At 40.2% G+C, this 25,617-nt stretch overlaps 1 protein-coding gene across 4 annotated transcripts in view; it reads left to right on the top strand.

Moving 5' to 3' along the window:
- The window catches only part of LARS2 (leucyl-tRNA synthetase 2, mitochondrial), a 173,316-nt gene that overhangs the window by 129,116 nt on the left and 18,583 nt on the right, over nucleotides 1–25,617 (top strand). For all 4 annotated transcript variants that reach the window (XM_056520569.1, XM_056520568.1, XM_056520567.1 and 1 more), the window contains 6 exons: nucleotides 1,054–1,152; nucleotides 3,273–3,410; nucleotides 11,036–11,139; nucleotides 13,932–14,114; nucleotides 20,169–20,338; nucleotides 22,276–22,353. In XM_056520569.1, the coding sequence (XP_056376544.1) occupies nucleotides 1,054–1,152; nucleotides 3,273–3,410; nucleotides 11,036–11,139; nucleotides 13,932–14,114; nucleotides 20,169–20,338; nucleotides 22,276–22,353 (772 nt within the window). The remainder of the gene's footprint in view (nucleotides 1–1,053; nucleotides 1,153–3,272; nucleotides 3,411–11,035; nucleotides 11,140–13,931; nucleotides 14,115–20,168; nucleotides 20,339–22,275; nucleotides 22,354–25,617) is intronic.

Below are 25,617 nucleotides of genomic sequence, written 5' to 3'. Positions count from 1 at the left end.
ATTTCAGATTTTATAATTGGGGTGATCTGGAGTTATGTTCTTCTATTTCTAGCAATCCCCTTATCTCAGCACTGTTAGCGTACATCAAGGGGTAGGCTGCTATGGATCACATATATTCATTTTTACTTGCATAAATTTGGGAAAAATGATAGGCTTATAAAAATTCACAAAATTCATGGTCTTTTGAAGTTTACTTTTGTACTTGTAATGCTTTAATTCATTCCAGTTTTGTTCTTTGCTAGTTGCTTAATAAATGCAACAATATAATCTCTCTAGTTTATAAACCATGAAACATATAAGAAGATTCATCCTGTCATTATTATGCTAATTAATGTTGCTGGTAAACGCACAGAGAGTGTAATAATAAAAGAAGCAGGGCAGATGGAGAATATGGAGGAGGCAGGAGAGCTGGATAAGCCGGCTCCCGGCCTCCATTGCGCACTGGATAGCAATGCAGCAGGGAGTTTAGTGGGCCAAAACTCTGCATATAATCAACAGATTTTAGTAATGACCCCTCTTTGTAAAGCTTTTCACCAGCACTATAACCAAATATATGTGGGTTTAGTGTGGCTGAACAGGGTGTCAGATTCTCTTTAATCTGTATTTCTATAATTTGGCTTTTTGGATTTTGCATTAAATTATACTGACATAAAACATTCAGTAGCCAGGTAGGTACCTGGAAATTGATGGTACAGAAGTGACATACATTATAGAAATGCAAGCTTGAACTGTCAGGTGGGCTCCTATTTCAACAAAGCTGAAAACAACGGTGTTAGAATGCTAATTAAGAATATTATAATAATCCTTTATTGCGGTTTTACACACAGCATTTTTTCGGGGGGATCACTGCAGTTTTGGTAGCAGTTTTTCCCTTCAGTTTTTTGAGACAAGGAATGAAAAATATAAATGGACATCTACTTATTTTTCTTGCTGGATTCATTTCTTGCTTTAGTTAAAAAAAAACTGCAGTAACATATTCCAAACACAGTGTGTGACACCTGCTTTTATATTGTACCAGGGTAACCAAATCCATAAATTTAACCTGTTTTTCAGGTGTTCTGGAGCAGCTGTGAGAGAGACAGATACCATGGATACTTTTGTTGACTCTGCTTGGTATTTTTTGAGATATACAGATCCTCTGAACTCTGAAAGGTAAACTAGATTTGTCCAGAATGTCTTCCAAGTTATTGGGCAGCCTCATACTTGCATACTATATTTACTTTACACAGTCTGCAGTTATCACTTATTTTTCAGTGCTTTTATACTATGTCCTGTACATAAATCTTCTGCTGCTCCCTTGAAACCATCATCAAGTTGTTGTTCATAGTATTATACTTACTTGGTTATGTGGTTATGCCTAGGTGGTCCCTAACATATTTAGGTAAATAGAGGGGATAAAAACACTACTTTTGTACTTAGCAAGCAACCATGTCAGCTGACTACATCAATATTGTAGCATCTTATATATTTTTTTAATAGCCATTGTTTAAGAATTTAAGCTGACCGTACACAGAAATTTTATATCAGCTTAAAGCTATATCTCCAAATACCCCATACACGTTCAATCGCCTATGTAAAAGGATTGATCAGTTGAAATCTTTCTATCTGTCATCAGGTGAGAGTCTGAGGCCACTATACACAATAGGTGGTAAGCCAGTTCCACTGAAATTGATGGGTTCAGCCCACACGTATCTAATATGTATGGACATGGCTAATGTGTATGGCATCATTATATGATATCATAATTTATAGATAAAATGCTAAAAATACATCTTTACATTTAACTGCAGTTATTTCTAATGGTTCTCACTCCATTTATAATGTTCTGTTAAGTCAAGGGTATTAATACCAGTATCACTAATTACATGTTGTAAATGCACATTTTCTGCTATTTGGTAGTCAGGCTTGAGCTGGGAAAAAAATAGAATAGACCTGCACATACACTCCTCGTGAAGGCAGTAAAAACAAAAAGAGAATGAGAGATGTTAGAGAATGAGAATATACAAGGTAAGGTAAGTGCTTGAGTATATATATATATATATATATATGTGTTTGTGTATATATGTATAGATGTTGTAAGTAAACAACTAGTAAAATGGTGCAGGGGAGGAATGTAGCACTGAGGCTTCTAGCTTTAGTGACATCATGGGTTTTGGGAGTGACTGAAGGTTTTGGAGATAAAGTCACTCCCATACTCCAGTTAACCTGATCTCATAGGTGTGTGAGCACTGCCAGGGAGCAGCAGAGAGCTCTAAAGCAGGTCAACTTGTCTGTGGTATGTTGGATACTGTTACACTGCACCTAAAAAAGACTGACTTTGGGGCTAAATGTGCCATGTTTTGGGTGAGAAGCTGAGAAGTTAATTTTTATGTGAAGAACCTGATGTGAAGGATGTTTAAGATTCTATTGTATCACATTGTGCAAGTGAAACTTATTGCTGTATGTGGATTTTTACAGTAATTCAAAGTCTATTTAACTGTGGCACCTGCCTGTTTGGGTCTCGATGTTGTGACTATTTACCCCCCCCACCCCCCTGCTCTCTTCTTTGGACAGCTGGCAGCTCTAAATGTTGTAAATCATTGTAGCACGATGGGAGTGATGGGGACGCCTGTATTTGAGTCTGTAGACAATCATTTGCTGGAAGTAGTGGGTAACCCGACTTCCAGCAAATGATTGTCTGCAGACTCAAATACTGGCTTTCCCCATTACTCTCTCTTCACTCTGACTTTCTACAGTCAATTACTTCTTATGGTCAGCAATTTATTGTAAATTGGTTTACTGCCAATAACCAAGAATTTGTTGCAGGTACAGGGGAAGCATTGATTTACAACATCCTTAATTGAGTTGTCTGACTTTCTTCACTCCTTTGGCATGTTTGCAGTGGCCCCAAAAAAAATAGCATGACTTACATTTGACTTTGGTAATGGCGCAAATGCTGTTATGCAAATCAAGTAAAACGTTGCCACTTTGGCTGCTTTTGGCTTTAATGACCACCTCCGGCTGCTGTAAACAGGCTGGAGGAGTGAAGAAAGCCTGAAGGAGCGAGCTGGGATAATCCCATTATGGTTCCATACACCCTTAGAGTAGATACACACGTGCCCTATGTTGCTGCATATTTTTTGTAGCTGATTTAGCTATCTATTGACTTCAATGGGTAGGAAAACACACAACAGCAAATACGCAGCAAAATACGGCTTGTGTGACACTACCCTTATACTGTATAATGACGTTCCAGACTATGTTTCACACCTATTTTCCCAATTTTTTTTCAGGCCATTTGACAAATGCTTAGCTGACTTTTGGATGCCTGTAGACCTGTACATTGGAGGAAAGGAGCATGCAGTGATGCATTTGTACTATGCACGATTTTTCAACCATTTCTGCCAGGCCCAGGGCATGATGGAACACAGGTAAAATATAATCTCTGGCCTATTCTTCCAGCTAACTTTCTTCAAGCACATGAGTGATTGCATATCAATTTTCTTCTTGATTCAAGTAGTATTACTGGAATATTTAGAGCAGTGGATACTCCTCAGACTATTGCACTTATATATCTTGTACGCAGCTCATTTACATTTTCTTCCAGCTGTTTTGCATTAGCTCAAATTCCCAGTGATTCAAATCAGCATTAACATTTGTATTTTTTACCATGTTAAATGAAGTCAACTAAATGAATGACCTCTAATAACCCAACTTTCTGTTAAAATTCTACTTGCTTTCTCTGTAATATGAAGAGAATGTGCATGAGGTTTTCTTTATAGTGCCAAGAGGCTTTCTGTGAATCTCAGTATCCTCTGATATTTGGCGTAATCATTTTATTTATTATCCAGCATTGCATGTGTTAATGCTGATGAGGCTAATGTGCAGTGCTTAGTTGTGTCCTGTATTCACTTCTCAGCTGAGAGCAGGGATACCTATCTAGGTGTTGGCAGCCTGTGAATGTAAACAAAAGCGTTTTTATTCTTTGACAGCAGAAATATTTTAAACATGGTTTGGAGTTAAAACATATTGGGGCTAAGCATTATATTTAACCTTTAGGGTTATACTGTTAAAGGATAAAGTATACACACAAACAAAGTGAAAGGGGTCACCACTTATTGTATAGAGTATAAAAACAAGTACTTTATTTATAATTCTTAAACAACACATATGCACGCATGATCTAGAGTCTTCCTGCAATATTTCCAATACAATGTACATGAAGGGAATAAAGTGCCGGTCACTATATCAAAGTATTTTATGTGAAGCATAAATCCTTCATATAGGAGAGATACAAATCAATAGTAATGCTCCATCTAGTAGTTGAAACCTGAGATATATCTCAATCACCCTCTCATAGGGACCCAGGCTCCTATACTGCATGTACAGATCTGAGCTATTCCCTATACCCCAATAGAAGGTTAGGCTTACCCATTTCGTATTGTTGTGGACTACGGCACTTGTCCCGACCTCAATGTACGTTTCGTAACCTTTTTCAAGAGGTCATGTAATGATATGTCCCCCTGGGTTTATATCTACATACTGATGATCCTTACCAGCTGTACGTATTCGGCGCATGCACGGGTATTTTCGGGTGCAGCGTCACGCCGAAGCGCCGCATCGCTGGTGCGCATGTCCGGGGCCGGCATATTCCGGACGCACGCATCGCGAGATCTCGGCACCGAAGCGTGAGCTGTCACTCACCACATTCCGCGCATGCGCACATCCATTCTGGTCTGGATCACCAGTTGTGTGTGCTGCAATTAAGTGGGACGTAAAAGGATACTGTATCAAAACTACTAAACATCTCAGGTATCGGACCACTACATGGAGCATCACGTAACCTAAATAAAAAAGTCTATAAAGTATATGTAAAAAACATTGTGTCAGTGCAATCATTTCATAATACTAAGTGCATACACATAATAATCTCATAGCTACTAAAGTGCCAGTGCAATAATGCCAAAATTGCATCATCGAAAAAGGTGCATCGTGCTGCCCTGACTCAAAATTAAAAGATACACAATACGTGAATAAAGCCTCTACCCTATAAAACAATTATACATACAATTATTGAAAGGTTATATATATTTATATATATATATATATATATATGTCTATGTTATAGACATATATGTGATATTATAATGCAGTGCAATGTAGTAACCACATCACCCCACACAATAAAAATCACATAAAAACACTACAAATATTACTTCCATAGCTCACAAAAAAAAAAAAAAACATAGTGTTGTACCTAATGTGCCTGATCCCATGTAGTACTCCATCCCCATATAACTATTTTTTTAAATCCATCCCTCTTTCTCCCGTCTCTCCTTGCAGCTTTAATCCATCCTGGGGGGGTCTTTCGCTGTTTTCATCTTTTTAAGTGACATCAGTATGCGTGACAAAACACAGACATCTAAAATCTTAAAAGATAAAAAGAAGAAAACATTAAAATACATAATGGGACAGTCATTTCATAAGAAGGGGCAAAGCTAAGATGTTCATTTAAACCTCTGGGGGTCATTATCCCCAAGGTGACAATCCAGCGAGTTTCTTTCTGCACTAGTACTCGCTTTATGTTGCCTCCTCTGATACCACATTGTACCTGCTCAATGCCCTTAACTATGAATCCAGCCGGATCCCTGTTATGATATTTTTAAAATGGCGGGGAATTGTTTTTAGTCCTGCAATATCGTGTGTTTCTCTATCCGCCAGTATATCTCTCACATTCTCACGGACCCTTATTTTTAATTGCCTGGACGTAAGTCCAATGTAAATTTTATTACATCCACAGGTCGCGTAATAAATCACATTTGAGCTTGTGCAAGAGACATACTGGCGGATAGAGAATTCTCGAGAGCCATCGGATGTTTTAAAGAACTTATCCCGAACAATATTTTTACATGCGACACAGTCACCGCAAGGGAAACATCCTGTTCTAACTCCAGATGTACTAAAGAAATTGGGGGTGGGTGTAACGTAATGACTCTTTACTAGGATATTATACTGTTAAAGGAGTAGTCCAGTGTCGAACAACTTATCCCCTATCCTAAGGATAGTGGAGAAGTTTCAGATTGCGGGGGGTCCAACTGCTGGGGCCCTCCGCGATCTCCTGTACAGGGCCCCGGCTCGCTGGCCAGAGAGCGTGTGCCAACGACCGCACGAAGAGGCGGCCGAAACGCCTCCTCAATACAGCGCTATGGCAGAGCCGGAGATTGCCGAAGGCAGTGGTCCAGCTCTGCCATAGCGCTGTATTGAGGGAGCGTGTCGGACGCCGCTTCATGCGAGGTCAGCACGTGCTCTCTGGCCAGCATGCCGGGGCCCTGTATGGGATTTTTGGGCATTTGAGACATAAGGTTACTTTGAAAACTTTACATATGTAACCCAGAGATAAGAGTCTAAAACTCACTACTCTGTTTTAGAAACCGATTAACTACGGTACTTGAGAAAATGTATGTGTTCACAAAAATGAAGTATGACATGCTTCTATATTAATAGCAAAGTAAATGTTTGGTAAGGCCATGTTCACATTGCTGTTGTGTTCTGTCCCATTCTGGGTCTGTTTGGCCCCTTTTCTTGCGCCATATGGTCCCAAAACGGGTCAGAGCACAACTGACTCCACCAGGTCCTGACAGATCCCATTGACTTAAATGGGGTCTTTTGGGGATCCGGTAGTTTACGGGGGGAAAAAATAGTGCATGCACTATTTTTATTCCCAGCTAAACTCCCATAGTGCCGAAAGAGCTCCATATTGCATAGCCGACTGCAATGTAAACCTAGCTATTTCTGTGACATCAGCCTATCTGGTCAGCTGTTTGCGTAACTCCCATAGACGTCATTGCAGATTCTCTACTTAAACCCTAATAGTGTAGTATCCTGTGACCTAAATCATACATATATTTAAAACTTTAAGTGGATATGTGGGGGCGGGGTCTAACCATGCCCATTGTGTACATAATGCAGTGCCTCTGGTATTCGTGCTCTGGTCCACCGATGCTATCATCTTTCTGAGCTGCTGAGTGATGCGTTGGGCCTGGAAAGCACCCGGGCCTAATGTGTCATAGTGCAGCTCAATTAGTCCCTAGCCGAGTCAGAACGTCGCTGTGGCCAGTGCTTCCCTTAGCTGCATTTTAACACTTTTGTCCAGGGTGCTTCCTAGGCCCGACACATCATGCTACAGGAAGATGATAGCATCAGGAGGACCGGAGCAGGGCACAGAAGGCAACACAGGAGAACGGGAGGTATCTAGGGAACCCCCTCCCCACTCCAACCGGATAACTCTACTTTACAGGTGTATTCCTAACTCTCAACATTTTCCCCTCTTTACAAGATGATCCGTGAGGATCTGGTGTAATGTCAGCACTCCGGCAAGACATGCTGGCCATGAGCACTCTCCTGTCATGTCCCCGCTGCCTGTGGGGCTGGGATTCGCATCGCGGGACGCGCACGCATGCGAGTTCCGGCCCATCACTCACCTCCCTGGTCTTCTGTGTTCCCAGCCCTGGTGCGCATGCCCCCGCCTCCTAGGGCGCACATGCTCCAGAGCACTTACATTTAAAGGGCCAGTATGCCCTTAATTGGTGAATTCACCTGCACCTTCTCTTTATAAGTATCAGTTCCTCCTATGACTCGCTGATGGATCTTTGTTGCCCTAGTGCCTGAGAGAAAGCTTCTGTGTTCCATTGTTCCTGTTGTCCGTGTACCTGACCCTTGTCCCGTGTCCTTACCCTGCTACTGTGCCACCTGTCCTGTCCATCAGTTATCCTGACCACATCTTGTCTGTATCCTTCTGTGCCACGCTTTATCCCAGCAACCTGTGTGGACGGATCGAACCAGGGGTGGCGACCTGGGTGCTGCCTGCCGCAGCAAGACCATCCCGCTTTGTGGGGGGCTCTGGTGAAAACCAGCGTCACCTTAGACTCCGCTCCCTGGCACGGCTCACATCATCATCCACACAGGCCCAGGGGGTCCTCCACCTGCCGTGACCCTTACATCTGGGACCCCCACTGATCACAAGTACGTAAGAAATCCATCTACAGAGCTCAGCGATGTTCGGAAGCTTCATAGAGAACAAATGAAGGGCTGGCTATGCAAGTTGTTCTCCATTCTCAAGATCGGTGGGGATCCCAGCAGTCAGAGTCCTTACCTTTCAGATTGTTACCCCCTATTCTGTGGATAAAGAATAACTTTGAGAGTTGGAAATATCCCATTAAGTAAATTATATGTAGATGGGGTACAGTATTTGTCAGTGACCAGTAGCTTTGTACAACATGCTGCTAGCTGTGAGAAGTAACAAATCTGACTGTCCAAAGATACTATAGAAGCATAAAAATAATGTTTAATCTATTACTCCTCTGTTCCTTGTGTAAATAACCCCTTTTAGTCTTATATTGGCATTTAAGAATTTTTATGGCAAGACTGAAAACAGCGAGAACTACTGCTCTGCCTAAATATTTTCCCCCTGGTGTTTTCAAAAATTCAGAAATGCCTTGAGGCTGAAGTTTTCATGTCAGTATTATTAATTCTATGAAGCTGTGGGCTAATGATATTTCTTTTTTCCCAGTTGATATATTTTATGCGCATCTTTAATGTTTGTTTAATCTGGAACATATTATAAGCAAGGGACAGAAAAAGAGATGAAGCAAACAAAACTAAGTGGCTTCAATTCACAATAATTCTGCACCCTCAAAAGATTCCATCTCAAGTGCCATTTCAGCTTGATTTACTTAAGGAGACTCTCACCTCTAAAAACCCCTGAATACTACAAAAAATAAGTAAATAGCTTTAAAAGACACTGAAGAGGTTCTTCTCTGACTCCTCTCTTGTGAGCAAATCCGTTTGCTTTTTTTGCATCTTATCGAGTCCCTATAAATTTTTTGAAGGAGAATAACAAATCTGGTGATTTAATTCATGAATGGATCCCAATAGAAATTGAATTGTCAATATATAATCATACAAGAATTGTACTTACCTCCTGCCAAGAGCTTTAGCTTCAAATATTTTTTTTATCAGCCGTGTAATAAATAAGATGTTTGTACTATACTCCTTTGGATAGGGGATAGGATGTATTAGGGCTGGAGTACCCCTTTAATGTTCTAAAGAAGGACACATCTGCTTGTATGGGGTTAATCTGCTAGAAAAGGAAGACACAGCTACTTGTAAAGGGTAAATATGCTAGTGGAAAAGTTGCTTGTAATGGGGTCATTCTGAGTCTTTCACTACCTACACACATCCTGCCTGCAGCCACCACACCACACTGAAAGCTGTGACAGGTTTTACGTGCACAAGGATGAGCACAGATTTCCCCTGTGTTTACATAGAGTACACATACAGTCTCTCCCCCAACAACCCCCCCCCCCCCCCCAACCCTTTCCTGGAGGATTCTTCCAGTCTAGACACAGAAAGCCTCTCAGACCTGTCAAAATAGTAAATACTTATTGCTGTGCACTCCAGTCTACTCCAAGCCTTATGTTTCCTAAATATACATATATATATATTTATATATGTGTATATATTTGAGAAGTATTTTATATTTCAGTCTTCTATTAAATAATGGTGATTTGAGAGGTCCTCTTCAGATTATTAAAGAGGTTATCCAACATAAGGTGACTTACTATTAACCGGACAGCTAATAATGGACATGCTTACCAAGGATCTGTGCTTTTGTTGGTGGTAAATGGCCATGTCCGTGTCCCCCATCATGCTGCTGGCTTGTTTGTGTGAACTGGCTATTTCCTTTTTCTGTGCCCTCCCTCCAACTACAATCCTCAGGATCCCTTGTTTCTAGGTGGGAGGTGACTTATCTCCTTCCCACACATCAACCACCCCACCAATTGCAGCACAGCCAGGCTCCCTTCCATGCGTGCTGTGCTTGAAACTACAATTCCCTGCAGCCCTATGCAGAATGAACTCCCTCCCACCCAATGGTTGCACCACCCATTGAAGCACAGACATGCTCCCTTTCAACACCTGACTTGCAATGTATTGTCTCGGGCTGCACTGCAACCTGTGAAAGGCCTGAGACAAGACTCATTTTGTATGCTGCTAAAAAGAAACATCCGGTGCAAAGATCACATAAGAACTTTACAGCCCCTGTAGCAAAGTCATATAAAAAAGAATCCTGGAATACTCCTTAAGAGTAGGGTCACATGTAGCATATCTTGCTGTTTATTTGCTACTGCATATTTTCCTACCCATTGAAGTCGATGGGTAGCAAAATCAGCTGTGAATTTTGTTACCCACTGACCTCAATGAGTAGAAAATTATGCAGCAGCAAATACACTATGTGTGACCCTACCCGTAAAGTGAATGTCACTCCATGAAAAAAATTTGATTTATCAATCTGTCTGCTGACCATGTCTTTTTGATTTGTCCATAGCAACCAATCAGAGCTCAGGTTTAATTTTGCCAGAGCAATCTGAGCAATGGATGCTGAGCTGTGATTGGCTGCTATGAGCTGTCTTTAGATCAAAGTATTTTAATCTAAGGCCTGGATTTAGCAATTTGTATGAGAGAAAAACGATGTGATTTGCCCACAGCAACTAAGGAAAGCTGAGTTGTGAATGGTTGCTATAGGGAAATCTCACCAAATTTTAATCTCTCTTCTAAAATAAAAGCAAAATCTGTTTCAGTGTACTACTGATGGAAGTCATCAGATATGTATGTATTTGCCAAAAAGTTGGATTGTGTTTTTCTTAGAACCAATAGGTCCTCTTTAGAATCTTAATAAAGAAATGTCTGTCCTATTAAGTACTTAACTATGACCTATTTAAGGTATAATTTTGTACTTTTTAAAAAGTGAAATAGAGAAAAAGTATAACAGCTAACTGCAGGGAAGTGAAAGGAAGTCAGATTGCCCTTGGCTTGCCTACAGCCCTGTGTCAGGGTAGGTTGATTTTTTACATAGCTAGTATGTTACTATAAACTACCACTATTGCATTACTGATAAATGGAAAGCATCAAATAAGCATTGCTCCTGGAAAAGCCTGAAAATAAATGTTCCGTCTAGGCTGTGCTCCCTATAATTGTTTCTCTTTTTTCTGTGTTTAAGGGAACCATTCAATAAGCTTTTAGTACAAGGCCTCATCAAAGGACAAACATTTAGGCTTGCATCAACTGGGAAATACTTAGAGAGAGATGAAGTGAACATAAGTGGTAAGCTGTGCTTGTTCTTATTGTGTTATATACAGTTGGGCTTAAAAGTTTGCAAACCCTGGCAGAAATTGTAAAAATTTTGCATTGATTTATAAAACATGACTGATCATTCAAAAAAACTTTAAGGATAGTGATCATTTGAAGCCTTTTACTATCACATATTTGTTTTTCTCCTTTTAATTTATAATAATAGAAATCACCCAAATAACCAAAGTTTACATACCTTTAAATCTTTGTAATTGCACTAAGTGTGTGTGTGTGTGTGTGTGTGTGTATAAATAGTCAATGAGTTTATAAGCTCTAACTTGGATGCACTAAGCAGGCTAAATACTGAGCCTTGGGGAGCAGAAAGAACTGTCAGAAGACCTACATAACAATGTAATGGAATAGAAAGGTATAAAAGTATTTATTTAATATCCAAAGCTTTAAAGGGATATTCCGGGTTCCAAAGGATAGGGGATAAGATGTATGATCATAGGAATCCCACCGCTGGGGACCCCTGCGATCTCGGTGCATCCCCTGCCATTCTGTGCCCAGTACTGCTTCCTAGATGGGGATGTGACATCACAGTCACGCCCCTAGTGACGTCAGGTCACGCCCCCTCCATTCATGTCTATGAGAGACAGCCATCACGCCACCTCCCATAGACATGATTGGAGGGGGCGTGGCGTGATGTCACTAGGGGGCATGACCATGCTGTCATGACCCCAAGCAGTGCCTGGCACAGAATGCCGGGGGCTGCACCGAGATCGCGGGGGTCCCTAGCGACGGGACCCCTGTGATCATACATCTTATCTCCTATCCTTTGGATAGGGGATAAGATGTATAAACCTGGAATACCCTTTTAAGTAGTGCCTGTACTGTTCAATAACTTCTTTAGAAGTGAAAAATTCAAGGATCTATTAATACCAAGTGAAGGTCAGGTCAACCAAGAAAATTTTCAGCCACAACTATCAGAAGAATTGTTCAGGATACAAAAAAAGGCCCACAAACCGTGAACAAAAGTAAGGTTTATGTTGAAGTTGCCAGAATAAGCTTTTACTGCACCAATGCCACAAAAAATCCTAGTTGCAATATGCCTGACAACATCATGACATGCCTTACAGCTTTTGTTACACTGTAATTTGGGGTCATAAGATCGAAATAAAGCTTTATAGCCACTACCATTAGCGATATTTTTGAAGACAGGTCAGTAAGGCCTATAGGGCAGTGTTCAAGTACCCCCCCCAACAGGTCATGTTTTCTGGATTTCCTTAGTCTTTCACAGGTGATATAATTATGTCAGTGAATCAGGCATCACAACAGTTATATCACCTATGAAAGACTAAGAAAATCGTGAATACATGACCTGTTGGGGGTACTTGAGGACCGCACTTGAGAAACACTGCTATAGGGAATAGAGTACCATCCTTACTGTGAAGCATGGTGGTGGCTTGCTGATGTTTTTGGGGGGTGTGAACTCTAAAGGCATGGGAAATTTTGTGAAAAGTGATGACAAGATGAATGGAGCATGTTATTAGAATATACTGTCACATGGGACACTTTCCAGCATGAGAATGATTCTAAGCACTGGGCCAAGTTGACCCTCCAGTGGTTAGAGCAGTAAAATGTGCCATTCTGTGAAATATGCCACAGTATGACTATACAATGTCTTATTTCTGATGTACATGTTGGGGAATACTACAGGCTTATCGAATCAATGCTATGTGAACATAGCCTTAGATGTTACATTCTTCCCTAAGATTGCCACTTGACACTGCTTTATCTGCTAACTCAATTAGCTCCCCAGTTTGGATTAGTCATGCAGTCCTGATATTGTAACAAACATTCAGGGTGCTTAAACATCAAGCAATAAAGACTGTATACAATGTATCCAAAAGAAAAGAAGTGATGGAGCACTCATCATAAGTCTTGAAAACTGAGCTTCGTTATTAAATCTTTTCATCACAGGTACAGTGCAGGGGAGACTGACAGGTGTGGGGGACGCTTTGCCAGGCCCCCTCAAGAGTAAGCCTTAGATGTATCTGAGAAAGTCATCTAGTATTTAAAAAATTAATACTTTATTCCAAGCAGATTTCTGACCAGCAAAAAAACTACTGTGTACAAACTGTTCAGTTGTCTATGTAAACCAATCAGACATTAGCTCTTATCTTTTAGGCCCTTTGGGAATGAAAAGCAGGAACCAAATTGTCTCTCAAGGTCAAATTCTCTTATGAATAATTTCAACATTTCAATATATTGTTTCTTAGCTTCTTGTGCAATCTTGATATCAGGTATCTTACTAGGGGTGTCAAATGGGATTATGTTGGCAGGCAATTTATTAGATATACCCCTGTTAGCACTTTTTGAAGTTCTGGAATGTTTTTCTATGTTTGTTAGTTAATTCCACTTTTCCCCCTATATATGTTATAGACTAGTCAACACTGGTGGTCTTTTTGGGAGATAAAAATGTCCTTAAAATGGATGGGAGCTACAATGTGCTATTTATTGGACAAATACTCACAAGTAGCACAAAGTAACTGCAGTATTCAGAGCCTCCATTGAGGGTTCAATCAGGGTGTCGATCAGCAGGGCTATTCCTGAAGCTTAAAAAGAACCCTGACAGACCCCATTATAAGTTAAGACGGTCACCAGGTGTATTCAGTATATGTATATAATATATTGTGAACACATGATTAATTCACATTTCTTTTTTTAGTACTAACCTTAGAAAAGGTAATTCTTTCTTTATTGAAATTGATTTTTTTTTTTTTTGTTTTTTTTTTTAAATATGCCCAACTTGTTTCTTGAAGGCAGTGAACCAGTTTATGCAAAAACTGGAGAAAAGCTGCAAATAACTTGGGAGAAGATGAGCAAATCCAAGCACAATGGAGTAGATCCAGAGGAAATGGTCAGCAAATGTGGCATTGACACCACTCGCCTGTATCTGTTATTTGCTGCCCCTCCAGAGCAAGACATATTATGGGATATGAAGGGTACGTAGGCTTCTATAGAAAGAGAGCTGGCCTCTTTCAAAATCATGTGTTTTTCTTCAGTATTACGAAGAACTGTTCTTGCAAAGATTTACACAGAATCAGTATGATTTTTGCTAAATAGGTTTAGTTTAACTATAATTTTGTGCCAGTTGCAGGAAAAAGCACAATATGAATGGCAGGCCTCACTTTTAAGTAAATCAGTTGTGACGTGTTGTATGACTTGCTATTGGTTTGTGTCTAGTTCAGGATTTTGTATTTTAAATAACTAAAGCTTATTCATCATGTACTGAAAAATCACAGCGCCTTACTGTTTATAAACACTGTCACAAAGTGCTCCACAAAGGTACAGGTCTAATGACAGGGTATCTAAGCTCTCTGCTGTAATGAGCAGAGTACATTAAGGTGAACTCAGGTACTTTGAATCTTATTCCCTATTCAACAGCACTCCAGTGTTCTGAAGATTTTTGTTCAGAACACAGCTGTTCTGTGCCCCCCCCCCCCCCCCCCCCACACACACACACACACATTTTACTATCTATGGGAGAGACAGACATACACAAGTACAGTGCTCATGTATCTCAGGCAATTGCAACATGGCCCCCGGCATCCATTACCACCAAATCTACTCTCCAAGGCCCAACACTGCTCCTTCCCTTCTGAGTCCTGCTGTGTGCCTGCACAGCACTTTACATCGACATATGGGGTATTTCTGTACTTGAGAGAAATTGTGTGAAATTTTGTGGAGTTTTTCTCCTTTTATGCATCAAGAAAACATTGGTGCTACACCAGTATGATGTTGTAAAAAAATTTTTTTTTTTACACTAACATGCTGGTGTAGCCCCAATGTTTTCATTTTTACAAGGGGTAAAAGGAATGCACATTTGAGACCTGAATTTTGTTTTTTCAATAGGAAGAGGGTCATGTGACACATCAAACTTATTGGGAATTTCACAAGAAAAACAATGATGTGCTTGGTTTTAATGTAACTTTATTCTTTCATGAGTTATTTAAAAGTTTCTGACTACTTATAAAATGTGTTCAATGTGTTGCCCATTGTGTTGGATTGTCAATGCAACCCTCTTCTCCCACTCTTCACACACTGATAGCAACACCGCAGGAGAAATGCTAGCACAGGCTTCCAGTATCCGTAGTTTCAGGTGCTGCACATCTCGTATCTTCACAGCATAGACAATTGCCTTCAGATTACCCCAAAGATAAAAGTCTAAGGGGGTCAGATCGGGAGACCTTGGGGGCCATTCAACTGGCCCAGGACGACCAATCCACTTTCCAGGAAACTGTTCATCTAGGAATGCTCGGACCTGACACCCATAATGTGGTGGTGCACCATCTTGCTGGAAAAACTCAGGGAACGTGCCAGCTTCAGTGCATAAAGAGGGAAACACATCATCATGTAGCAATTTCGCATATCCAGTTGAATGGCCCCCAAGGTCTCCTGATCTGACCCCCTTAGACTTTTATCTTTGGGGTCATCTGAAGGCAATTGTCTATGCTGTGAAGATACGATATGTGCAGCACCTGAAACTACGGATACTGGAAGCCTGTGCTAGCATTTCTCCTGCAGTGTTGCTATCAGTGTGTAAAGAGTGGGAGAAGAGGGTTGCATTGACAATCCAACACAATGGGAAACACATTGAACACATTTTATAAGTGGTCAGAAACTTGTAAATAACTCATGAAAGAATAAAGTTATGTTAAAGCCAAGCACATCATTGTTTTTCTTGTGAAATTCCCAATAAGTTTGATGTGTCACATGACCCTCTTCCCATTGAAAAAACAAAAGATGGATTCAAAATGTCCGACTTCAAAATGGCCACCATGGTCACCACCCATCTTGAAAAGTTTCCCCCCTCACGTATACTAATGTGCCACAAACACGAAGTTAATATCACCAACCATTTTCATTTTATTAAGGTGTATCTATATAAATGGCCCACCCTGTAAATGTCCCCTATAGGTTGAACTTGATGGACTCTTGATGAACCCTCCTCACATACAACTTTAAGGCCACCTTGTGACACCTAAAGTAGCACAAATATACGCCACTTACATAGGTGGTGTATATTTATGTGACTGAGCCACTGGTTTCACCAAGAGGCATTCCTGAAAATATAAAGAGTACCTCTCATGATCTTGTTAAATTTTATAATCCTCTCAGTTCACTGCCCCCATCTTGAAAAGCCACGCCCTGCCTTTATTTTTATTATTTGTTATTTTTCTACCTTGATATTGCTCTGTATTTTCTGCTCAGTCAGATTCACAGTTGGGAAGGGGTGTTACCCAGCAGGTGTGACATCATCTGAAGCCATACAGGAGAGAACTTTCTCCCTCACTCTGTTACACACAGCCCAGAGCAATTCACTGTGTGAGATGAGCCCTGATTGGATAAGGCTGGACACACACACCCTCAGCATTTCCTGCTTTTGGACTTCTGCCCGGCCAGCAGGAGTCCAAAGTCTGTGCAAAATATGTGTGAAAATGTGCTCTGGAAAAGTAGGGAGACACCTAGTGGCAGATTTTTTTTTAACACAAATAAAACATAGTAAACTTCATTTTTTTTTTTTTTTTTAAACAAAGTACATTAGAAAGATTTTTTATTTACCATAAGTAATATTAGTGCAATACCAAAAATTAGATTTAATCAGAGTGCCCATTTAACCCCTTAAGGACCAAGGACGTACCGGTACGTCCTTGGTCCTGCTCTTCTGATATAACGCGGGGTTACACAGTAACCCCGCGTCATAGTGAAGCCGAGAACCGCCTCTAATAGCGTGCAGCGCCGATCGCGGCGCCGCGCGCTCAGAGCTGAGCCGCGCGGCTAAAAGTGAAAGTGAAAGTTCCCGGCTAGCTCAGTCGGGCTGTTCGGGATAGCCGCGGCTAATCGCGGCATCCCGAACAGCTGAAAGGACAGCGGGAGGGCCCCTTCCTGCCTCCTCGCTGTCCGATCGCCGAATGACTGCTCAGTGCCTGAGATCCAGGCCTGAGCAGTCATGCGGCAGAATCGTTGATCACTGGTTTCTTATGAGAAACCAGTGCTCAATGATAAAGATCAATGTGTGCAGTGTTATAGGTCCCTATGGGACCTATAACACTGCAAAAAAAAAGTGAATAAAGATCATTTAACTCCTCCCCTATTAAAAGTTTGAATCCCCCCCCTTTTCCAATAAAAAAAAAAACACAGTGTAAATAAAAATAAACATATATGGTATCACCGCGTGCGGAAATGTCCAAATTATAAAAATATATCATTAATTAAACCGCTCGGTCAATGGCGTGCGCGCAAAAAAATTCCAAAGTCCAAAATAGTGCATTTTTGGTCACTTTTTATACCATTTAAAAATGAATAAAAAGCGATCAATAAGTCCTATCAATGCAAAAATGGTACCGTTAAAAACTTCAGATCACGGCGCAAAAAATGAGGCCTCATACCGCCCCATACACGGAAAAATAAAAAAGTTATAGGGGTCAGAAGATGACAATTTTAAACGTATTAATTTTCCTGCATGTAGTTATGATTTTTTCCAGAAGTGCGACAAAATCAAACCTATATAAGTAGGGTATCATTTTAATCGTATGGACCTACAGAATAAAGATAAGGTGTCATTTTTACCGAAAAATGTACTACGTAGAAACGGAAGCCCCCAAAAGTTACAAAACAGCGGGTTTTTTTTTCAATTTTGTCGCACAATGATTTTTTTCCCGTTTCACCGTAGATTTTTGGGCAAAATGACTGACGTCATTACAAAGTAGAATTGATGGCGCAAAAAATAAGCCATCATATGGATTTTTAGGTGCAAAATTGAAAGAGTTATGATTTTTTAAAGGCAAGGAGCAAAAAACGAAAATGCAAAAACGGAAAAAACCCCGGTCATTAAGGGGTTAAATACATGGGCAAACACTGGAGTTAATAAATCTCCCCCTATCTCTCTACTGCAGTGTTTCCCATCCAAGAACTGTTGCAAAACTATGACTCCTGGTAGTTTTAGTTTTGGAACACTGGTTGGGACACACTGCCCTACTGTGTTGATACAAAGAAAGGAAAAAAAAAAACCTTATGAGGCTGATGACAATTCCTTCTCACCTTCAAATATGGCAATCAGAATAAATCCCTGGATCAACGTTCTTGGGCCTTCATCATCACAACCAGGGACAGAAGGAATGTCCCTGTGTTGCCAGCGCTTCAGAAAAGCCCTGTACCATGCTGCTTGGCTAATGTACGATGCCACCAATGCATCAGAAAAGCACAAAAGCATTGTGCAATGTCATATCCAGGATTGTTCTGACGTAATACAGGGCCTTTAGCTCCAGAAGTACTTTGGCATGCTCCTTTTTGCTCACTAAATATCCGGGCCTTGATGATTACCGCCTGTAACTGAAGGAATGTCCCTACATTGCCAGCACTTCGATATAGTACAAAAGTGTTGTACAACAGAGCGAACAACTCTTCCCTTATACTGATTGTAGTTCACATTACAATCAGGTTCAAGAGCAGTTGTATAGGTACCTCGTACTGGGACACTGATGCTACTGTTACTGTGAATAGTGTTAAGCAAAAGGACCTCCCTCTTGTCCTTATATCTGACCAGCAACAGGTTTTCATTAGTATGGACCTGCTCTCTCCCCTAGGGATTGGTTTGGTATTTCTCAGGAGGCCTGATTTTTCTGCACAATGCCATAAGCTGCAGTGACTCTGGCAGACAGGGTCTTGAAAAGAGGGATGTTGGTTTATAAGTTATCCACGTAAAGGTGGTAATCTTTATTCAGCAGTGGGTACATCAGTTCTCAAGCAATTTTTCTGCTAACTTTCGGGATGTCAATAACAATGGCTTTTTGGGAGATATATGCCTCTGCAAATTTATTGCTGCCAAAAGCATCGGGTTGTTGAGCGTTTACATTTTTTGAGCCATTATCAAATTGACTCCTCACTGGAAGAAAAACTTTTTAAAAAAAGTCTATTTCAGGGAAGCCTGTGATTTGAACAAACTGAGAAATCAGTGGCTCATAATGGTCCGGAACTGAGGTCCAGATAGGGTAAAGGTCGTGTTACAGATCTGATCAGCAATCAAGTCAGGCTGCACATGGGGTGGGGTACGATCCGGCCACACGGTAGAACAGCAGCTGGTGGCATGGACTGCACGGACACATAAACGTCCCACCATAGCCACAGCAATTAGACCTGCTATAGCCGCTCCAACTAGACCCGCCACCTAACATGTTCCTCTACCCTTTGGTGGACATCAGTGGGCAGACAGAGCAGGGGAACTGGATTTTGCAACTCTGCCACCTCTCTACTTCAGTACCTGGTGATTGGGGCTGTTTGGGACAGCACCAATCACCATTTTCAGAATTGACCGGCCAATCACAGCGATCACTGTTGGATTGTTTTGGTAAATCAATCTGAAATGGATTAGTTCTGAAGTGCAGACACCAATGGACAGCTGTTAGGGCAGGAAAGCAAACTGTACCCTTCCTGGAGCTGATGTTGGTTGATGAACATTTAAAATCACCTTTTTATTTCTCAATCAAGTGTCAAGAAGGTAATGCTATGCTGCTCAATTGTCATAGCCTACCAGGCCTCTTTGCATGGCCCCTTCTTCCAACCTCTCCTTAAATGATGTACAGGTATGTCAATCAAGTAGGGACTGGGATATCACTCCGCCTCCATGACACTTGGCTGAGAAATAAAATTGCTATTTTATATCTTTGACAACCACTATCAGCTCCAGGAAAGTGTGCTTTTATATACAGCTGTACAACAGTGTCTATACATCTTAGCAGCAAAAAGAAATGACAGATTCCCTTTAAGCGGGTGGTTTTGACGATATCTGGTATGTTACAAACATTTAGCTGTATTATTACTTTACAATGTATTAAGCATTGTGGCCTTGTGAAATGGCAAGAGATTAGTAAAACACTGCTTTAACATAGCTACAGTAAATGTTGGCATTTTAGAATGTTATTGTTATGTGCATACTGGTCAGTTTAGAAGCAGAACAGTTTTGTTTTGCTTGCTTACACTATTGTGTTATTTGACAGCTGATACAATATCTGGTGTTCAAAGGTGGCAGTCTCGTGTGTGGGCATTAACAAGCAAGTTCATTGATGCCCGAAACTCCTCAGTAAAACCGAACCCTCAAATTCTGCACAAGAACGAAATAGCAGAAGCAAAAAAAATCTGGCAAAACAGAAATCACACTGTTAATGAGGTAACTTGTTTATTATTTCTCAAAATATAAGTGTGGTATCAGGGGTAGTACCTAATGTTAGCTGTAATTAATAGGACTTGCTTAGGTGGGGGCAGAATCTGATGAGAGTGAAAACTGTCTTTGTTTGTTTATTTTTGTTGTCTTTGAGATATGATGTCTCCAAGTTATAGGACCAAATCCTGATTCTGAGCACTCCTGAGAGATTTGGTAACAACAAGTCCCCTTCCTATTTCTGTCCGGTTCAATGTTGCCATGGAGACCAGAATCAGTGGGAAAAAAAACAATAACTCTCTTTACAACAAATCACCACAATATAACAGAAAACATCAAAACATTTAAAATATAACTAATTACATATGTATCTAGCATATTTAAAGGAGTTCTCTAAGCTAAAACTTTTAACCCCCGCTGTGCCTGGGCTGTAAAACTATACATAATAACCTTTCACTTACCTGCCTACGATCCCCCGTTGTTCCAATATCGCCGTCCCGTTCTCCGGTCCCGGTCTCTTCCACTTCCTGCGGGTCGGTGACTTACCTCCGCGCTCAGCCTATCAGTGGCTGCAGAAATGTCCCGTCGCAGACACTGACAGTCTGAGCGCGGAGTGATGTCACCGACCCGCAGCAAGTGGAAGAGACCGGGACCGGAGAACGGGGCGGCGATATCGGAACAACGGGGGATCGTAGGCAGGTAAGTGAAAGGTTATTATGTATAGTTTTACAGACCGGGCACAGCGGGGGTTAAACGTTTCAGATTAGAGAACTCCTTTAAAGTTATCAAAACCTCTAGAGAAAGGTGCTGGCAAAAAAAAACTAGTTTTAAGTCAATTCATCATACATTTATAGATTAAATTAGTTAAAACTAAAGTAATGATGCAAAGTCACAGAAGAAACAAGATGGGTGGGCACTGTATATAGTAAATATAAATTGCAATACAGAGGTTCAGCAGGATCAGTGACAATAAAGAATAGCTATAAGTGGCCCAATGCATGTCATAAAATCAGTAAAATCTAAAATTAACAAGTTCTTAAATAAGTAAAAGCCAAAAAGACACACAAATACATATAATACCGAAGTGGTAAAGGCTCAAGGGACCTTTAGAAAACTCAACACTAAATGTGCTTTGGGGGTTTGGTCACTGGACGCAGGTTACTTAGCAGCACTTGCACTTTATTGATTATTGGGTTAAATCCTTTTATTTCCTTGGAAGAATAGTGTATTACAAATATTTTAATTGTTAAAGGGCTTGTCCAGCACACCACGCCAGAACACCGCGCTCACAGGATTCTTACCAGTACCCTCATCCATTACTACATCTGATGGCTGTACTTTGCTGTTGGACCCTAGGAAGGGACGAGATAGTGCCAAAACGCATAGTCTGTACTGTCAAAATAAAATATACATTGTCCTGTGCTTGTTTGGGTCCTTCGTTTATGTCCAAAAACTTGAGCAGCACCTTAAAGGCCATTTTTTTCCCCCGTGTTCTTGCTACTATATGTTGGTCTTCCTATGGGAGCCTGATATCGGTCCGAGTGCACCAGGTTGGTATATCACTTAGGTGTGGTGGAGGGTGCACACCAAGCTGATATACGTTACAAGGGAGCACTATATATATATATATATATATATATATATATATATATATATATATATATATAATATTATTATTATTATTATTTTATTATTTTTTTTTTTTTTTTTTTTTTTTTTATCTCTCCCAATATCCTCATGTATGACATGTAATACTACATTTTCCTTGCAGTGTTAACTCTTACTTGGGAAGGCATTTGTCTTTTGAATATTTTTGAGAGGAGATCTGAATGCCCACGCAAACATTTAGAGGACATTTTTCACCTCTGTGAAAGAATTAGCCATTCACTGTTAACTTTCACAAATATGACTTATTCTAAAAAGACATTTTTGTTTGTGTTGCCTAGGTAACCAACTACTTCACTAAGGATTTCATTTTCAATGCAGCTATTTCCCAGCTAATGGGTCTAAGCAACCTACTCTCGGTAAGTGCATTTGCTGCCTCCATTCCTCCCTCCTGCACAAATGTGCAACTATGACCTCTGAGCAATAATAATATCACTGGGTGGATTCCTTTTTTTGCCCAAGCGTAAACAAAAAGAATAGATTGTTTTGCTTCTGCTTTGTGATCAAGCAAGAAACGGTTGAAGCAATAGTGTACATTGTTCTATAGATACAATCTGTTCCCATTCTTTTGCAGTAAAGGGTTCTTTGTACTAAAGCAGATAAAAGTTTGTAGGCTTTTACCTAGTGACATGTGTGACTTTTGTCTTGTAACTCTTGTGTATTGTGGTCAAGAGCACAAAATTTAAGATATATGGGAATACACGTGATTTACACTTAATGCTTGAATAAGAAATAGCTTAAAACCACGCTCTATATAAAAAGTCTCTTGGGGAGTAAATAAGATAATTCTTTACAGCTCATGTTGTTGTTTTTTTGTATGTATTAAAGGGGTAGCCCTGGAAATTAATTTATCGGAGACTTATCCCCTATCAACAGGATAGGGGATAAGTGTCTGATCAGTTCAGTTCACCAGACTATGCATTTAATGTTTTCCTGTTTTCAGTGAACCATGCATACAGTTGAAGCATTAGCGATGGTTTCCCCTGTATAGCATGCATCACAGACATTTATTTAATGTATACCTTGGGAAGCTCTAGTCATGCTAGTACACTTCTGGACATTATTAGTAGAGCTCTCCGATACAGGTATACAGGGAACTTCTTTCTCTCCTCCTGACCTCCCTGAAGACTGGTGGCACTACAGACAGCCACCTAGTACACAATTTGTGTTAAAGTGTTACTGTCGTTGTCAAAAAATTTAAACAATGTAGATAACATTATATGTATATTTGTAATATATATTGGTTAAAAGAATTTTATATTTTTAGGTGAAAAAACACCTTCTCCAAGTACTATTGTCCAACATATACTTAAGCTCAGTTTTTCAAACCCACAATATTTAGAAAAGAAAGAAAAAGTATGAAATTTGAAAGTATACTTTTCCTTCTTTTTGGATCCACTTTGTCCATATTTTTCCAAAAAGCACATAACATGCACACTTTGACTTGTGCAGAATAAGTCTGAACCACCTTCATACACCGTGCTTTCCCTTGATGATGCCATAACAGGATGATATTGCCCAGCATGCCTTGCTGCTGAAAAGTTCAATGGGGATTTATCGATGCATGTGCATAAATTATTCAACATGTTTTCAATGCTTGCATGCATTATTTATGTATTTTCATTGGTTGCCATGTCTGAGGATTCCCAGGCAATGAGCAGCTTTCATGACATACCGGGGCTTGTAGTTTTATAACAGAGCAAAAGCAAAGCTACCAATGTTTCTGAATGGAAATATTTCTGCCAAGAAAAGTTGGCTGAAATTGCTGAACAGCAGACAGAGTGAACCACTGATAGCTGACATGGGTGTCGATTAACTTTGTTTCTCAATTCATCAATAATATAGAAATATATATATATATATATATATATATATATATATATATATATATCTGCATGATTCTGTGCTGGACATTCCTTTTATATATATATATATATATATATATATATATATATGTGTGTGTGTGAAAGGAATGTCCAGCGCAGAATCATGCTGCAGAACGGAGCTTTTTATTACAGGATGTCACCTCGGTACAAGGACATAGTAGACAAACGTGACTCGTTTCGGCCCTACAACTGGGACTCTTTTCAAGGACCATTTTCAACTTAAGACCGTGTAGTGACTGAGGGTGCAGGAACAATACCAGCGCTGGACGAGTAATTGCAGCAGAACGGCAGGTAAAACAACCAGGGTTTATTAGGCAAGGATGCCACGCTTTTCGCTGCACATGCGCAGCTTAATCAGGCAACCATTGCATCCTTGTCTAATGAACCCAATTGGTTGTTTTACCTGTCGTTCTCCTGCAATTACTCGTTCGGCCCCGGTATTGTTCCTGCACCCTCAGTCACTACACAGTCTTTCACCTCCAGGAAGGCTGCGGACGAATTGGTTAATACCTCCATAGGCTATCCATTGTTATGTGTGAGCACACACAACCGAATCTGGTAAGTGGCTGTGGGTGGTTCCCTTCCCCCCATTTTATCTGACCGAAAGGTTCTACACATGGAGCGCTTTCTACCTTCTTTTCTTGCACATTTTCACCTTAAGGACTCAAAACAATTTTCTTTTTTGCACTTAAGTTTTTTTCCTCCTCGCCTTCTAAAAATCATAACACGTTTAATTTTGCACCTACAGACCAATATAATTCCTTGTTTGTTGCGCCTCAATTGTACTTTGTAATGACATCACTTATTTTATAACAAAATCAGCAGCAAAACAAAAAAATTATAATTTTGCCAATTTTAGGGCTTCCTTTTCTACGCAGTGCACTTTTCGGTAAAAATTACACCTTATCTTTATTCTGTAGGTCCATACGGTTACAGGGATACACAATTTTTGTAGGTTTTATTTAATTTTACTACCTATTAGAGATGAGCGAACTCACAGTAAATTCGATTCGTCACGAACTTCTCGGCTCGGCGGTTGCTGACTTTTCCTGCATAAATTAGTTCAGCTTTCCGGTGCTCCGGTGGGCTGGAAAAGGTGGATACAGTCCTAGGAAAGAGTCTCCTAGGACTGTATCCACCTTTTCCAGCCCAAGGGAGCACCTGAAAGCTGAACTAATTTATGCAGGAAAAGTCATCAACTGCCGAGCTGAGAAGTTCGTGACGAATCGAATTTACTGTAAGTTCGCTCATCTCTACTACCTATATCACTATATTATATTATTATAATATTGCTACTTAAAATTATGACTACATGCACTAAAATTAGTATGTTTACAATTGTTGTCTTCTGACCCCTATAACTTTTTTATTGTTCCCCGTACGGGGCTATATGAGGGTTCATTTTTTTTGCCATGTTCAGTAGTCTTTATCGGTACCATTTTTGTTTTGATGGGACTTTTTGATTGCTTTTTATTAATATGTTTATTGTATATGAAGTGACTGGTATATTTTTTACATGTACGTCATCAACCGTGCGGTTTAGCTAACCTTGTGTTTTGATAGTTCGTACATTTACGCACACGGTGGTACCACATACAACTTTTAATACATTATTTTATTTAAAAAAATAGGAAAAGGGTTTTATTCAAACTTTTATTAGGGGGGGGGCTTATTCACATTTTTTCCTTTTTTTTTTTTCAACTTTTTTTTTTTTAGCCCATAGGGGGCTACAACATG

The sequence above is a fragment of the Hyla sarda genome, chromosome 5 (genome assembly GCF_029499605.1).
Source record: "Hyla sarda isolate aHylSar1 chromosome 5, aHylSar1.hap1, whole genome shotgun sequence".
In the NCBI taxonomy this organism is placed as follows: domain Eukaryota; kingdom Metazoa; phylum Chordata; class Amphibia; order Anura; family Hylidae; genus Hyla; species Hyla sarda.
The sequence above is the reverse complement of the archived record's forward strand: the minus strand, read 5'-3'. Positions and strand labels throughout refer to the sequence as shown.